General features: G+C 41.7%; 2 protein-coding genes across 4 annotated transcripts in view; both read right to left on the reverse strand.

Annotated features, from left to right (window-relative positions):
- Positions 1-502: 502 nt before the first annotated feature.
- LOC308333146 (uncharacterized protein) lies at positions 503-6,710 on the reverse strand. The gene is made up of 6 exons (XM_080789341.1): positions 6,451-6,710; positions 6,056-6,239; positions 5,453-5,592; positions 1,848-2,096; positions 1,666-1,744; positions 503-1,537 (listed from the first exon to the last, which is right to left on the reverse strand). Exons 1-6 carry the CDS (start codon positions 6,530-6,532, stop codon positions 1,393-1,395), a joined length of 879 nt encoding a protein of 292 aa, XP_080645467.1. The 5' UTR covers positions 6,533-6,710; the 3' UTR covers positions 503-1,392.
- A 2,357-nt stretch (positions 6,711-9,067) lies between these two features.
- mrvi1 (murine retrovirus integration site 1 homolog) overlaps positions 9,068-16,854 on the reverse strand; it is a 48,005-nt gene continuing 40,218 nt past the window's right edge. For all 3 annotated transcript variants that reach the window (XM_080768170.1, XM_080768169.1, XM_080768168.1), the window contains 4 exons: positions 16,529-16,590; positions 14,202-14,333; positions 13,909-14,049; positions 9,068-9,516 (listed from right to left, as the gene is read on the reverse strand). In XM_080768170.1, the coding sequence (XP_080624296.1) occupies positions 9,255-9,516; positions 13,909-14,049; positions 14,202-14,333; positions 16,529-16,590 (597 nt within the window). In that variant the 3' untranslated portion in view covers positions 9,068-9,254. The remainder of the gene's footprint in view (positions 9,517-13,908; positions 14,050-14,201; positions 14,334-16,528; positions 16,591-16,854) is intronic.

Consider the following 16,854-nt stretch of genomic DNA (forward strand, 5'->3'; position numbering starts at 1 on the left):
CCAAGACTTTCAGGACTGCTTGGTCCCTTAACTAGATAAAGTGCCCCATGGTCTTCACCAGGGCAGGGCAGGTTGTGGCCTCCTGGTGGCGCTATAATAGGCCAATGTGAAAAGGGTGCCATTTCTTCTTACGCCTTGGATGGCAATTGGATGATTTGAGGCATTTTGTTCCAAAAATGTGTTTAGCAAAAATCCACCTGTTGGTGGCGCTATAACAGGCCATTGTGAAAAGGGTGGGATATATTCCTCAGCCTATAGTAGGAAACTCTGTGAACGATTTCACGTAAATTGCACGCTGCGTTCATGATTTGAGGCTTTTTGTTCAAAACGGGCCAATCCTGCAAACTTTGAAAGCCAATGTTAGCCAATTAGGACGGAATATGAAATATCTGACAGATCCGGCTTGGACACATGACTATAGAGATAGTGTGTAACGATTTGTGGGATTTTTGGACAGAATCTGGATGAGTAATATAAAAAAAATTGTTTTTCAAAAGTCGGCCTCCTGGTGGCGCTATAACAAGCCGTTCTGGAGAATTTGGGGCAGAGGTTCATCGTTGGCATCCAGGGAGTGTGTGCGCAAAATGTGGCATCGACCGGGTTAACGGTGCCGGAGATTAGCTGGTAACAGACGGATGCACGCACACGGACGGACGGAGTGCAAAACATACTCTCTCCCCATTACATTTACATACATGACTTCGGCCTGGTGGAAACAATGAACAGAGAAAAATAATAGCAAAACACACAGGAGCTTTATTGTTTTGTTTAGCAAACACTGCCATCTAGTGGCTAATATTACCCAGCAACAGAGCATCATGCTCAATATGTAACAATTTACAAATGTATCAATTATTATCTCATAATATGCACAATGAATGAACATCTAAGCATGTACAATATGCAATAAATAAATGCATTTTTTTCCTAACTACTTCAAAGCAACACACAATCAAGGACTAACATTTCCACCCTCATACAAAGATTTTCTAACCAGGTTCAGTATTCAGTATTTGTTCAGTGACATATATATATATATATTTGTTCAGTGACAGTTTGCTCTGAGAGTGTAAAAAGGATGTAGAAAAGGATGTAAAAATAGACACCTTCAGAGATAAATCATTAGGAGTGTGTGTGTGGGCACAAATGTTGGTCGTATGTCAATGCTTCAGCAGCGGTGGCCGAACGGTTTGCGGAGCGGTCTTGATATCGGAAGGTCGCTATAGTTCGTATCCCCGGACCGGCACGTTAAAATTACCACCGCTGAAGTGCCCTTTGAGCAAGGCATTGAACCCCTACCATGAAATGTTCTATGAGCAGGGCCTGGCTGTAAACAAGTTCTTGAGCTTAGTCCAGTTACCCTGCAGGGTAAACATGGTAACTTTGCTTTGCTTACTTCTGCACGTCAATCTGCACCTCCTCCTCCTGAGCATTTATCTGTGGATCCTTCACAGTCTTCTTCACACATGTCCATTCTTCTGTCTCAATGTATTCCTCCGGCTGCTTCACATCCCAGCTCAGAGAACAGCTCTGGTTCCTAGATTCACATGAAGAGAGATTGTTCAAATGTTATAATTATGTTATAATAATTTATCATACAAACAGTTGTCTTATATGGCCTGGGAAATTATTTGTTTGTTTTAAAAAAAACAAAACCAAACCCACATCTTCAAATATCCAAGGATGGCTATTGCTGCTATAAGAAGTACACAGATTGAGGTGATGACCAATGCCTTTGCTGGAGCTGAAACAATAAAATAGGGAGAGACATAAATGAATTAAAACATAAATAACTAAATAAACAAACAAACACTGATGATGACAATTAAGACGTAAATATCTCATACCTCCAATAGATGCCTGTGAGCTGCTCAGAGCCTGAGGTACATCTGTTCTCGTCTCTGGACTCTCGGAAACAGTCCAAAGGAGCGTAGGGGAAGAGAGTGATCCAGGGCTGGACCGGGTTAAATGTTTCAATGTTTTCTGGGTATCGGAGGTGGAGGTTGAGGCCTGGGAAGGAAGTTGTGCGTGCCCCCGGTGGTTCCTCGTGGTCCTTGGCGGGCTATCGGTTGTGGCATCCTTCAATTGTGTCACATCTGTAATAAATACAGTTTACATGACAGAATGTTAAGTGCACGTCTCAATAACACGATCAATAATTTGACATATCTCATGTTGAATGTCACTGTAGCTGCGTTTCCTTTTTACTGCTTTGTTACAGGGCCTCTGGGACCACGCAGGAAGTCCCTGTTTTCTCAATGTTCCCCATTTCCTTTCAGACTCATCTGTTCATACAATGAGTGAAAGTGCTGCTAAGAAGACTTCTAGGAATGCCCATAAAACACAGGTTCAGGTTCAATCTACAGGGTAATGAATGCGCAATATTTAATAGAATACTGTATTTGGAGATTTTCTTTTTTAAATATATCAGTACATTTCAAATATATAATATTGTCACTGTCTGTGTGGAAACCTTGTACATCCAAAACAGTTACTTTTCACGAAATAACCAGCGTTATGGATCCAAAGTATATAGTCACATATAAAAACTTGCATTGGTTCAATATTTATAAAACCCACATACAAACTTCAAAATATTCAAAAGAATAGCAGATGTGCAAGCCCACAACTCATTGCATCGATCGTGATGCATAGCTTGTAGATCGGCTACTTTTTTGTGACACTGTATGACAAAGTAAGGCATTCATTTACAAACAAAAAACCTAACAGCTGAAATGTGGAGATTTGAGGTTTCATGATAATATGTTGATTTATCCTAACAGACCAGATTTCAGATTTTGCCTAATATCTGTAATCTATTGAGGATTCATTAATGTTGCATCTGTGTCTGTGACACAGTAGAGCACTTGTGCACCAACAAGTGCTCCTGTCCTTTTAAAAACCAGTCATCATTCTGTCTGTCATAGGTCATAACAGGCATGTCATTCTGTCTGTCGTAGGTCATAACAGGCATGTCATTCTGTCTGTCGTAGGTCATAACAGGCATGTCATTCTGTCTGTCGTAGGTCATAACAGGCATGTCATTCTGTCTGTCGTAGGTCATAACAGGCATGTCATTCTGTCTGTCGTAGGTCATAACAGGCATGTCATTCTGTCTGTCGTAGGTCATAACAGGCATGTCATTCTGTCTGTCGTAGGTCATAACAGGCATGTCATTCTGTCGTAGGTCATAACAGACATGTCATTCTGTTGTAGGTCATAACAGGCATGTCATTCTGTCGTAGGTCATAACAGGCATGTCATTCTGTCTGTCGTAGGTCATAACAGGCATGTCATTCTGTCTGTCGTAGGTCATAACAGGCATGTCATTCTGTCGTAGGTCATAACAGGCATGTCATTCTGTCTGTCGTAGGTCATAACAGGCATGTCATTCTGTCTGTCGTAGGTCATAACAGGCATGTCATTCTGTCTGTCGTAGGTCATAACAGGCATGTCATTCTGTCTGTCGTAGGTCATAACAGACATGTCATTCTGTCGTAGGTCATAACAGGCATGTCATTCTGTCGTAGGTCATAACAGGCATGTCATTCTGTCGTAAGTCATAACAGGCATGTCATTCTGTCTGTCGTAGGTCATAACAGGCATGTCATTCTGTCTGTCGTAGGTCATAACAGACATGTCATTCTGTCTGTCGTAGGTCATAACAGGCATGTCATTCTGTCTGTTGTAGGTCATAACAGGCATGTCATTCTGTCTGTTGTAGGTCATAACAGGCATGTCATTCTGTCTGTCGTAGGTCATAACAGGCATGTCATTCTGTCGTAGGTCATAACAGGCATGTCATTCTGTCGTAGGTCATAACAGGCATGTCATTCTGTCTGTCGTAGGTCATAACAGACATGTCATTCTGTCTGTCGTAGGTCATAACAGGCATGTCATTCTGTCTGTCGTAGGTCATAACAGGCATGTCATTCTGTCGTAGGTCATAACAGGCATGTCATTCTGTCTGTCGTAGGTCATAACAGGCATGTCATTCTGTCGTAGGTCATAACAGGCATGTCATTCTGTCGTAAGTCATAACAGGCATGTCATTCTGTCTGTCGTAGGTCATAACAGACATGTCATTCTGTCTGTCGTAGGTCATAACAGGCATGTCATTCTGTCTGTCGTAGGTCATAACAGGCATGTCATTCTGTCTGTCGTAGGTCATAACAGGCATGTCATTCTGTCTGTCGTAGGTCATAACAGGCATGTCATTCTGTCTGTTGTAGGTCATAACAGGCATGTCATTCTGTCTGTCGTAGGTCATAACAGGCATGTCATTCTGTCTGTCGTAGGTCATAACAGGCATGTCATTCTGTCGTAGGTCATAACAGACATGTCATTCTGTCATAGGTCATAACAGGCATGTCATTCTGTCTGTCGTAGGTCATAACAGGCATGTCATTCTGTCTGTTGTAGGTCATAACAGGCATGTCATTCTGTCTGTCGTAGGTCATAACAGGCATGTCATTCTGTCTGTCGTAGGTCATAACAGGCATGTCATTCTGTCGTAGGTCATAACAGACATGTCATTCTGTCATAGGTCATAACAGGCATGTCATTCTGTCTGTCGTAGGTCATAACAGGCATGTCATTCTGTCGTAGGTCATAACAGGCATGTCATTCTGTCATAGGTCATAACAGGCATGTCTTTCTGTCTGTCATAGGTCATAACAGGCATGTCATTCTGTCTGTCGTAGGTCATAACAGGCATGTCATTCTGTCGTAGGTCATAACAGGCATGTCATTCGTGATAAACTGCTTTTTGTTTGAACATTTTGGCCTCGAAGGACAGACCAACCAACCAACAGAATGGCTTAATATAATTATAACTGCTAACCGTTTTTAAAAATCTATGTTATATGTATTATTATTTTAGTTAACTAACATAACTGAAGTGGTTGTATTTTGCCTCCCTGCTCTTCCATTGAGTCTTTTATCCTGTGGTCTGGTTAATGTAGGACCACTACTGGCCTGAAGGTCAACATTAAATGTCTCCCCTGAGCAAGCAGGCATGCTATATTAGCTCAGTGGAAAAAAATATCAGCACTTGTCTCAGGAAGGATATGAATAATACAGCTTTAAATGACGTCTGTAAGCGGAGTTCCCTTTAATCAATTCTGAACGGGAACCCCTTTTGATGTTAGCATTATGTCATGCTTTAGCTATTGAAAAATAGCAGATCTACAAGCTCGTAGCGCGCCACTCGGTGGCGCGCTATGAGCTTGTAGGTCTTGTAGGTCTGCTATTATTATTTTTTTAATCGAAGAACGACGGACATAGAAACATAGCTTTTTCAGAAAACTGAAATCTGATCTCAGGTCAAAAGGGGTTAATGTGTGGTATGAGAAGCATGTGGAAAGAGGACACACTATACCCGATTCATTGAAGCAGAACACATCAAAGGTCCGAGTGACAGCTGCCCGCCACGGCACCAACACAGTCCTACCTGATTCATTAAAGCAGAACACATCAAAGGTCCGAGTGACGGCAGCCCGCCACGGCACCAACCCGGTCCGGTTCTGACCACAGCTCTCACTGGGCTTTATCCGAGGGATGACAGCGAAATGTTCATCGACCCATCCAAACCTGTAGATGTTAGGAGATTACAAAGGTGGACTAACGTTATACGGATCCATCTGTACCCTCTCAGGATCTTAAACCTGTAGATGTTAGGAGATTACAAAGGTGGACTAACGTTACGGATCCATCTGTACCCTCTCAGGATCTCACTGCAAACTGGTGTACAATTTACAATTTGCACTGTAAAGACGCTCTTAATCCAGAGCGATTTACATTAAGCAAGAACAAAAAAAAGCATGGCAATACATCACATAAAAAGCATTTATCATGAAACATGTGTAAGCTAAGAACGTAACAGTGGAATATCTATATAATGAAACTATACATATATACTATACTATGCTATACATATGTACTATGACGTGCTATGACTACATACAAGACAATTATAGTGCTGTCTACATAACATGCTATAAGTCTGTATCAAATGCTATCTGTGTACATCTTGTTGTAGGTGTCCTTTCCTTACCTGCATGTCTCCAGACCCTGTGAGAGAGACTCCAGCACTTGGGCTTCTGAAGCGATGGTGGTGCCCAGGGACTGGCACACCTCCCTGGCCTCAGAGGCGTTGTAGGCATAGTGAGGCTGGTTGTAGAAGTTCACGTGGCTGACCTGGAACACCCCAGCAATGCTACGGCCCGCTGCAGGTGTAACTGGAAAAAAAAAAAGATCAAATTAATAGAAGAATAACTTAGTTCAATAATTTACCACATTGATTATTTTTCTAACTAATAGTTTAGTATAGGCTATAGTGTGATCAGTGCATGAAAAACACTTTCCAAAAGCTGGCTACACACACATTTTTGCATAGATAATAAAAATATATAAACATACCAAATATCAATAAATAAATAAATTCCTTACCCCTGTATGGTCTGTCGATATTTGGATCCGAGACGGCCAGAGTGATGCAGTGCAACACGGACACACTCCAGAGCCAGATCATATTCAACGCAGTAGTTACGGTAGTTACAGTAGGAGATGGATGAACGCTGAGGATGAGGATGACAGGTCTAACACAGCGTGTGGCTGGGAGTCAAATGAAGGGGTTACACAGGGGTGAGTGTAGTTTGTAGGATTTGGAGATTACCAGCGAGTGAAGGGAAAAGGAAGAGGAGGGAAGGACTGTTGGCGGGTCAAATAAAGAGCAATCAGATGCTTTAGGAAAACCTGGTCCAAGAATAATGAAGGGAAAAACACTGGGGAAAGAGAGAAAGACAAAAGAAATGTTGCAACACAAACCAATAGAAATCTGGCATTAGGGTTAGATCAAAAAACGTGTTACATTTAGAATTTGTATATATATATATATATATATATATATATATACTGTATATACTGTATATATACAAAACATAAATAATAATAAATGCAAGATTTTTTTTTAAATCTCCTTCAAACAGAATAGAACAGATGCTGAGATGCATTAAAAAACTAGATTATTCTTGATGTTAATTACTATATTAACCAAGAATAATGGAATTATTATGAAAACTATTATGAAAATCCCCCTCTTTTTTCCCCCCCCTAACAAAAAAGTATGCAAAAACACACTAAGAAATCATAGTTTGACCACAGTGATCAAACAAGCTCAATACAAATTGATGTTTGAAATAATGAAAACATTGGAGTTAATTAATTCTGCAGTCAATAAATCTTTTTTTTTACGTCATTGCCCAAATGCTGGAATGGGATGGGATATCTAACGCCAAATGATTTCCTCCTCTGGGCATTAACACAGTGATGAACAAACATGTGAACCCCAGCATCCTCTGATGAGCCTTTTGACATCACAGCGACATCCCACTTCCAGAAAAACACCTCATCAAAACCCCTGCCAGGGGGAAATGACGCAAACGGGCAACTGGGCAGTGCGTGTGTTTGTGTCGGCTCCCTCCGAGGTGTCGGTCGGTGAGTAGGCATTTTTTTATGACCTACTTAACAGAGATCTGAGATATTGAGTTACCATTATTGTTATATTTGATTTTTATTGGAATTGCAGTGCAGGGATCGCAGAAGACTTTCCTCGTCCACTCACAGTTAACAGTCTTTGTATTGAGTATTGTGCTTGAAATGTACGTACTGTAATTCTGCAAACTTGTTAATAAATAAATCAATCAAAATCGTATTATTGGCTTTACGTCCTTAAATGAGCCGTGGGGCCCCCCTGGGGGAAACCAAGACACATGATACTCATAAAAGCTGTTTGTTTAACCTCCTCTACGCTACCCTACAGGGGCAGCGCTGGCCCAACGGTTTGCTGGAGCGGTCTTTATATCGTGAAGGTCGCTAGTTCGTATCCCCGGACCGGCACGTTAAAATTACCACCGCTGAAGTGCCCTTGAGCAAGGCATTGAACCCCTACCATAAAATGTTCTATGAGCAGGGCCTGGCTGTAAACAAGTTCTTGAGCTTAGTCCAGTTACCCTGCAGGGTAAACATAGTAGCTTTCCTTGCCTTTACCTCCATGTTCTACCCCATGACAATGATAGACAGCATGGTTTAATTAATGCACCTTTATTTAAAGGTGAAGTTGCAGAAAATAAAAACCATACACAGGTACAGTAGGTACTGTATAGGCACGCATGTGGCTAGGAAGGAACAGAAGTAAGTCATGATGTGCTGTCTCTACAGAGTGCGCTCATACATAAAGGAACGTTTCAGTGCTCTGACGACACAATTAACACCACAAAATGAGCAATCAGCTGCAAAGTATTGCACTTAAGGAACTACTTTGGAATGTGCTTATTATTAAAAATTCTAAAGGTCTGTTTAAAATACATAATATAGACATTTTTACCGAAGGCCGCCACAACACATTCTCTTAACCTCTATTTAAATATTGTATGTTAACATTATTTCTCACAGGCTTTTTTCTTTTAATCGGCTGAACCTGAGAATTACACATTAGAGTGTCGATTAATGTACACTTTGTATCTATTATTGCTGCATTTAACAGAAATCCATCCCTCCCTCGAGACACCATTCAGAGTAACAGAGCAGGAAAGCATTATTAATGTAGCCTAATGTATCCAATGTAAATAAATATTTATTAAATTGGTCCCTAAACAGAAATTATCTACACCTTTCCTCACCAATATTTCCATTACAGAACTTGATAATGACAAATCATTTATTTCAGTGGTGTGACAGTGGACCACTAACAATCCTCAAGGACCACCCAACCCACCAATAGGCTACTCTACTGTATATATTTACTTTAATAAGGCATAACACTCTTCTATATTATTATTATCATTATTATCATCATTTATTTTTAAATAGCTGATCTACAAGCTCACAATGTGCCACATACGTGATGCGTTGTAAGCTTATAAATCTGCTAGTTTCAGTGTGCAAAGTATATCAAGCCCTTAACAGACAATATTTCATTTCAAGGTTTCCCCCCCCCCACAGGGTTTCGCCCCCCCCCCCCCCCCCCCCCCCCCCCACAGCCCCCCCCCCCCCCCCCACACAGCCACCACTATTATGCCTCTCAGTTCAAAGGGTTTCTTTTTGTATTTGATGGATCACTAGTGGTACAGTAACTTGAACCATTGGTTGAGAAACGCTGATGAGAAAGAAAAGAACACAAAATCCAAAAAAATACATCTTCAAGTTGACGTTGTGTTGTGGTGATATGGAGTCGTCTTCAGCCTGTCTGTGTGTCATTCTGTGGTGGGGCTCTTTGGTTGCGGCGCTACATTCAGTCCAAAGATCTTCTTCTTTCCTCCTGGGGCAATATCTTTGTCTCCTGACATGTCCCCGTGGCCATTGGAGTAGTCACTGACGTATGTCAAAATGTTGACGACTATAAACATGAAGAGGAAAAAGCTCAGGGTAATCCAGAGAAGTCGGTTCTTTGCCCCGAACATCTTGGGGAAGTTGGGGCAGATTCTATCGAGGATGAGAAGCACCTCTTCCATCTTGCTGTAAAGATAACATAGAGAAGACAATCGCTTCATTTACCTACAAATCCACACATGACTCTTTAAATAATAAACTGAACTGTAACAGACTAAACAATATTATAGGACCAGTAAAGTATTGAGCAACATTATTAATTTGCTTGAAGGTGTGCAAGGTTCATACTCATAGGTTTACTGTATAAACATCTATTTACATATCATCACTGGGGTCGCCTTGATGTTTCAGAGACAGACAGAAGACTCTGAATGCTGCTGCTAGAGTCCTGACAAAAACTAGAAAATATGACCATATTACACCAATCCTAAAATCCTTACATTGGCTACCAGTGTCCCAGAGAATTGATTTTAAAATTGTATTACTTGTCTATAAATCTGTTTGTGGCTTTGGGCCCAGCTACATCTCAGACATGCTGAAGCCATATGAGCCCTCCAGAACCCTTAAAGGTCATCTGAGGCTGGCCTACTGATAGTTCACCCGATATCTGGAACAAAACATGGTGAAGCAGCATTCCACCATTATGCACCACAAACCTGGAATAGCATTCCAGGTTACACCCCAACCATAGCCGTTTTTAAGTCAAATTTAAAAAACGTATTTATTTAACATTGCATATCCCAATTAACTGTGTTTCTATTAAAGGTGGGAGTATCTGTTGTAATGTAATGTAATTGTAAAATGTAGAGCCTCCCACCACTGGAACAGTCTCCCCACAGAATTAAGAGAGACCTCCAACTATCTGACCTTCAAATCCAACCTGAAAAGGTGGCTAAAAACAACTCAAATTTGTAATCATGAGTAACTATCAGCACTATTTAGTATTCATCACCAGTGTCATTTCTCACTTCACTTGCCGTTGTTCTGTCCCCTGTACCATGTCGATCTGTTCTTGTACTGTATTATGTTTTTGTATGGACGTAGTGTTGGGTGCTTGCACATATGCACACATGGCATCAACGCATGGTGTTGTGTGAAGGCACACTACACTTTGTCCTTCTTTTATCTGTATTGTATTGTGTTTTGTATGGACGTAGTGTTGGGTGCTTGCACATATGCACACATGGCATCAACGCATGGTGTTGTGTGCAGGCGCCCTACACTTTGTTCTTCTTTTTTATCATTCATTCATTTTTTAAGAGCCTGCCCAGGGACTACAGATGAAATTTAGCTTCGGCTAACTCTGGCCCATTTACATTGATGTGAAAACTGACATGTTGATTAATGCGCTTTGTCCCTGTCAAATAAATAAATAAATAAATAAAAGTATCTATTATCTGTATTCATTTTAAAGTGCACTGTTGCACTTTGAATTGCCTTGAGCATGAAAGGTGCTATATAAATAAAATTGCCTTGCCTTGCCTGACTAAGACAGTGTTATTAGCCCTAATACAACTACACAGAGACAAGGTAAACACTTGTTGTTTAACTTATAGAAAGGTGTTAGATCTTTTCCCCATACATTTGTAATGCACACCCAATAACATAGTGTACAGTGCATGTCTCAAAGGCCATCATAATGAAAAGGTCAAGTCATCATCCAAAAATGTACAATATTTCATTTTCAGTTACAATATTTGATATGGTTACTTACTGATTCGAACTGTTTATTCTACTTGAGAATGCAATAGGCCTGTGGGGTGTCGCGTATAAGGTAATGGAGAGTTTTATTAAGATCATCATTAAAGAATGCAATTAAAATGTAAAACTTAATCAACTTGACCTCTTGTTGATTGTACCTGCATGTTCCTGTGAGTGTGAGTCATGATATTATTTCAGCCTTTGATTTCCAACATCAACTGTACAAAGTTCCAGAGTGGTGTACTGTACGCTGGATGATGTCACTGGCATGCAAGCTGAACTAGAGACTTGAACTTCCTCGACTACCACACAGTAAAGTCCTCCGTGTTAATTCAACTCTGAGACTATTCAAATAGATAAACAAACACTGAGGATTTTACTGTATAGAAATACAAGGAAATACAAATACAAGAAGCAGAGGCACAGGCAGCCGTGGACAAACGAGAAGTCTAACCTGTTCCAAGTCAGAGGATCACGTGAACCTAGAGTAAAGCATTCTGGGTATTGTAGTGCAGTGATAGCAAGTGATGATAAAAGATGAACACGTACAGCTGGTGTTTTTACAATACATAAAGAGATAACGGTGGAGTTGTTCATTAGGGTCAAAGGGTCTACAGGTGCGCACGCACGCCACAATCAGCTATTTTATTGAAGTACATATTCAAATATTTTGAGTGGTGCAACAACTCCTATAGACAGCTACAGTATATGTGTGTCCCTGGGTCTGTCCCTGGCTGGGTCTGTCCCTGGGTCTGTCCCTGGCTGGGTCTGTCCCTGGCTGGGTCTGTCCCTGGCTGGGTCTGTCCCTGGCTGGGTCTGTCCCTGGCTGGGTCTGTCCGAGCATGAAAATAGTGTCACTGTTGTGCAGCCTAACACACACACACACACACACACACACACACACACACACACACACACACACACACACACACACACACACACACACAGACACACAGTATACTGTATATGATGATTTGAGGTGTTACTGTAACGGACAGGTGGGCCTGTTGAGAACTCTAGTCTTCGCAGGCTGCCGGGCAAGGCTGTACTAATAACTTTGGGGCAGGCCCGCCTAGAGTTTAAATGGACAGCATCAGTCAACAGGCCCGCCTAGAGTTTAAATGGACAGGTATAAGTCAACAGGCCCGCCTAGAGTTTAAATGGACAGGTATCAGTCAACAGGCCCGCCTAGAGTTTAAATGGACAGGTATCAGTCAACAGGCCCGCCTAGAGTTTAAATGGACAGGTATCAGTCAACAGGTCCGCCTAGAGTTTGAATAGACAGGTATCAGTCAACAGGCCCGTCTAGAGTGGGGGCTTGCCTGGGGTATATGGGGGCCTATGGGGGCTTGCCTGGGGTGACCAACCCAGAATATCTCACCGCAAAGCGGATGCTTATGGGCTGACATTGGAACATTGGGTTAGAATGAGCACTTCCGTTACAATGGTAGTCAACGCTAGTGTCGCCACTCTCTGACTAGATTACTCTGGACCAACCAACCAACCAACCAACCAAAACACACACTGACAGGAAATGCTAGACCTGCGCCCTGCTGTTACAATTACATGACACAACAATATAAATGATATAATTGAGGATACGCATAATTTTTTGAGGGGCGCTAGCCCCTCCTATACACAGGTTTAATGTTTGTCTTTAGTTAAATGTTTGTGTTCTGAACGCCGTTGACAATGAAGGGAAAATGTATGTCATAATGTAACTCACTACGTCATATTGTCTCTTTATTGTTAATGGCATTTAATGTTTGTGTTTGCACCGTTTGTTTTACATCACCATTACATCACCTAATCAAACATGAGTTAGACTTTAATATATTAGCGCCCCTCACTTCACACAAGTGTGATTTTTGCATCCTGTTGAATAACAGTCACCTGCTGTTCTTCAGAATCTTTAATATATTAGCGCCCCTCACTTCACACGGGTGTGATTTTTGCATCCTGTTGAATAACAGTCACCTGCTGTTCTTCAGAACCTTTAATATATTAGCGCCCCTCACTTCACACGAGTGTGATTTTTGCATCCTGTTGAATAACAGTCACCTGCTGTTCTTCAGAACCTTTAATATATTAGCGCCCCTCACTTCACACGAGTGTGATTTTTGCATCCTGTTGAATAACAGTCACCTGCTGTTCTTCAGAACCTTTAATATATTAGCGCCCCTCACTTCACACGGGTGTGATTTTTGCATCCTGTTGAATAACAGTCACCTGCTGTTCTTCAGAATCTTTAATATATTAGCGCCCCTCACTTCACACGAGTGTGATTTGTGCATCCTGTTGAATAACAGTCACCTGCTGTTCTTCAGAACCTTTAATATATTAGCGCCCCTCACTTCACACGGGTGTGATTTTTGCATCCTGTTGAATAACAGTCACCTGCTGTTCTTCAGAACCTTTAATATATTAGCGCCCCTCACTTCACACGAGTGTGATTTGTGCATCCTGTTGAATAACAGTCACCTGCTGTTCTTCAGAACCTTTAATATATTAGCGCCCCTCACTTCACACAAGTGTGATTTGTGCATCCTGTTGAATAACAGTCACCTGCTGTTCTTCAGAATCTTTAATATATTAGCGCCCCTCACTTCACAGGGGTGTGATTTTTGCATCCTGTTGAATAACAGTCACCTGCTGTTCTTCAGAATCTTTAATATATTAGCGCCCCTCACTTCACAGGGGTGTGATTTGTGCATCCTGTTGAATAACAGTCACCTGCTGTTCTTCAGAATCTTTAATATATTAGCGCCCCTCACTTCACAGGGGTGTGATTTTTGCATCCTGTTGAATAACAGTCACCTGCTGTTCTTCAGAATCTTTCCGCCACATTCCTCGTCCTTCCTCTCCGACACCGGCAGCTTCTCTTCAGCTTTCTCCTCTTCCTCCTCTTCCTCTTTGACTTCTGGGAGCTCTTTACTTTGTTTCATTCCCTCTTGGTAACTGCGTCACATTAAAACCAAAGTATGTTAAGCACATAAATACATTTAAACCACAACAGCAAATATTATACAGGCCTATAATACAGTATATTGAGTCATTGAACTATCTAACAACATGCATGTGCAGGGAGGGGTGGAGAGAGACGGCCTCACCCTTTATTGTAAGCCTCCTCTTCCATCTTTGCCTTGATCTCGGCTCTGATCTCTGCTCTGATCTGGTCCAAGTTGACTGGAGGCTTGGTCGGAGCAGATGGCTCACCTTCCTGCTGCGACGCACCCTTTCCACTGCATTGTTTCAGATAGGAAAGGACAACGCCAATGCCATCAGAAATTATGATTACTGCGAGGACGGGCGGCACATTGACATTATAGCTGTTCCATCACAACACTGTGGCCTTGTCTTAACCCATTGACGCCTGGTGCAACGTATACGTTGTTCTACCCTTGATGCCGGCCGTGCTCTCTGTGTCTCATCAGCTATTGCTATACATGTAGCAACATAACTATTAAAAAAAAAAAATCATCAGAATTTGAAGGTTTTCAGAAACCTTAGGTCAGGCCCTAGAAGGCGTTCCCAGATTCGGCCTCGGGTATCAATGGGTTAACCCATTCAAAACGGGAACCCATTTTGGTGTTTTAAACATTATGTTATGCTTTAGCTATTGAAAAATAGCAGATCTACAAAGCTCATAGCGCGCAAACCGAGTGGCGCGCTATTTTTGAAAAATCGTTAAAATGTGGCACAAATCATTGAATATATATTTCAGAGTGAACGTTTTAACTCAAATCTTTGATTCTGGGGAGATCCCTGGAACAACATATTTTCAGATGGGGGTCCGTGGCCAATTAAATTACATATACTTTTTGGGGTCCTTGACATGAAATATTGAGAACCACCGACACAGAAACATGAGGTTTTCCAGAAAAGAATCGTTCCCAGGTCTAAATGGTTAATGGACCAACCGGAGCATGTGGCTGAATCCAAGTGTGTGTGCAGGGAGCCGTCATCACAGGCAGGGCTTACGTAAAACCCAACAGAACAAAGGCCAAAAATGCGAACATGGGGAGCTCTTAAAAATGTGATGAGATCTCAGCGGACTGGCACTTTGCACGACTGTTATTGCCTCTCTCCATGTCTCTCTCGCTCCCACAAAGCCTTGGCACGGGGAGGTCTTCTAGCACAAATACTGGAGAACTCTACTCAGAATCACCTTCTATAACAAGGCCATGAATGGAGCCTTGTGCCTGGGCTGTGTCAGACTCTGAGACAAATGTTTACATTACACCTCAGCATAGCGTATCAATCAGCGGCAGCTGTGGCTCTAAACTCGCAGAGTTATTTTCAGTACAACCGTGGATAATGGAGGTGTTACATAAGTTTAGTGTTGTTGTACTATACCGTACTCTCTCTGTATGGTTACATATACAGTGTATAGTTCTTTTGGGTTTGTTCCCTGGCTAGTATATCCTGGAGGTCATACTGTATAAACAATCCAATGTTCCTGATGCAGCAAAAAACTAAAAGTCCTTTTGATAAGGGAGGAGAGTTAACCCATTCTGACCGGGCACCCATTTTGGTGTTGGCATCATGTTATGCTTTAGCTATTGAAAAATAGCAGATCTACAAGCTCATATCGCGCCACCGAGTGGCGCGCTACGAGCTTGTAGGTCTGCTATTTTTGAAAAATTCGAAGAACGACTGACATTTTTAGAATCTGATCTCAGGTCAGAATGGGTTCATCAGACCAGTGTGTGTCCAGTGGAAACCTCGTATGAATCTGATCTCAGGTCAGAATGGGTTAAGGCTTGTCCTGGCCCATTGTTCCCCGGCTTGACCTCAGCACTCAGGCTACGAGTACAGTACGCATATGGGCACGTTTGCCTGCATGCATACAGTACGTGCAGTCGTGTGTCTGCGTGTGTACTTTCATCATTCCTTAACCCATTCTGACCTGAGATCAGATTCATACGAGGTTTCCACTGGACACACACTGGTCTGATTAACCCATTCTGACCTGAGATCAGATTCTATAAAAATGTCAGTCGTTCTTCGATTTTTCAAAAATAGCAGACCTACAAGCTCGTAGCGCGCCACTCGGTGGCGCGCTATGAGCTTGTAGATCTGCTATTTTTCAATAGCTAAAGCATGACATGATGCTAACACCCAAAATGGGTTCCCGGTCAGAATGGGTTAATTCTTGGTCAATCGCTGAAATTTGTGGTCCGTCATTTCTCGACGTACGACCACCGTTCTCAATAACAGAACGGCTGCTCTGCCTCCGTTTATTACGACGATGCTACGGAAGCAGGAACATAAGCTCAACAATATCATCTTTAAATCAATGTTGTGTGTCATATTATTGATTTCGCTAGAACGCAGCTGTGTAATAAACGGTAATAAGGTACAGTGGTAAATGAACCCCTGCAAGGCGAAATAACATTGATTTTGAGCAAAATAACAGCACTGTTGTAATGTGTACCATTCTGTTGTTGGTTGTGCAGCCTCTGTGGGAGCGTTGCTTTTTGAGTCACCAGCTTCGCTCTAATAGAGAGAAGAAAAGAACCAATGAGAAACCATTACTAACAACACCAATAATGCATAATATTAGATTATTAGCGACTCAGAGAAGTTATTACCGGTATTATGGTGACTGTCGGTAACCATTAAGGCCTATATAATACTAGTGAAAAGTGTCACATCAAAACATCACTATTTAATAAAAAAGACGGTTCGTTTACATTTGTTGAAATAATTTGTCCTTTTTTGTTTTTTCTAAAGCTTTCATCTATAAAGACATACTGTATA

The sequence above is a fragment of the Protomyctophum bolini genome, assembly GCF_963924005.1.
Source record: "Protomyctophum bolini genome assembly, chromosome: 1".
NCBI lineage: Eukaryota > Metazoa > Chordata > Actinopteri > Myctophiformes > Myctophidae > Protomyctophum > Protomyctophum bolini.

What these genes read in the sequence shown, in the direction of transcription:
- LOC308333146 (XM_080789341.1), bottom strand. Translation starts at nt 6,532, where the DNA reads ATGATCTGGCTCTGGAGTGTGTCCGTGTTGCACTGCATCACTCTGGCC. An exon ending in TATCGACAGACCATACAGGG is followed by an intron (nt 6,240 to 6,450) that starts GTAAGGAATTTA and finishes TTTTTTTTCCAG; the next exon opens with TTACACCTGCAGCGGGCCGT. An exon ending in CTCACAGGCATCTATTGGAG is followed by an intron (nt 1,745 to 1,847) that starts GTATGAGATATT and finishes TTATTGTTTCAG; the next exon opens with CTCCAGCAAAGGCATTGGTC.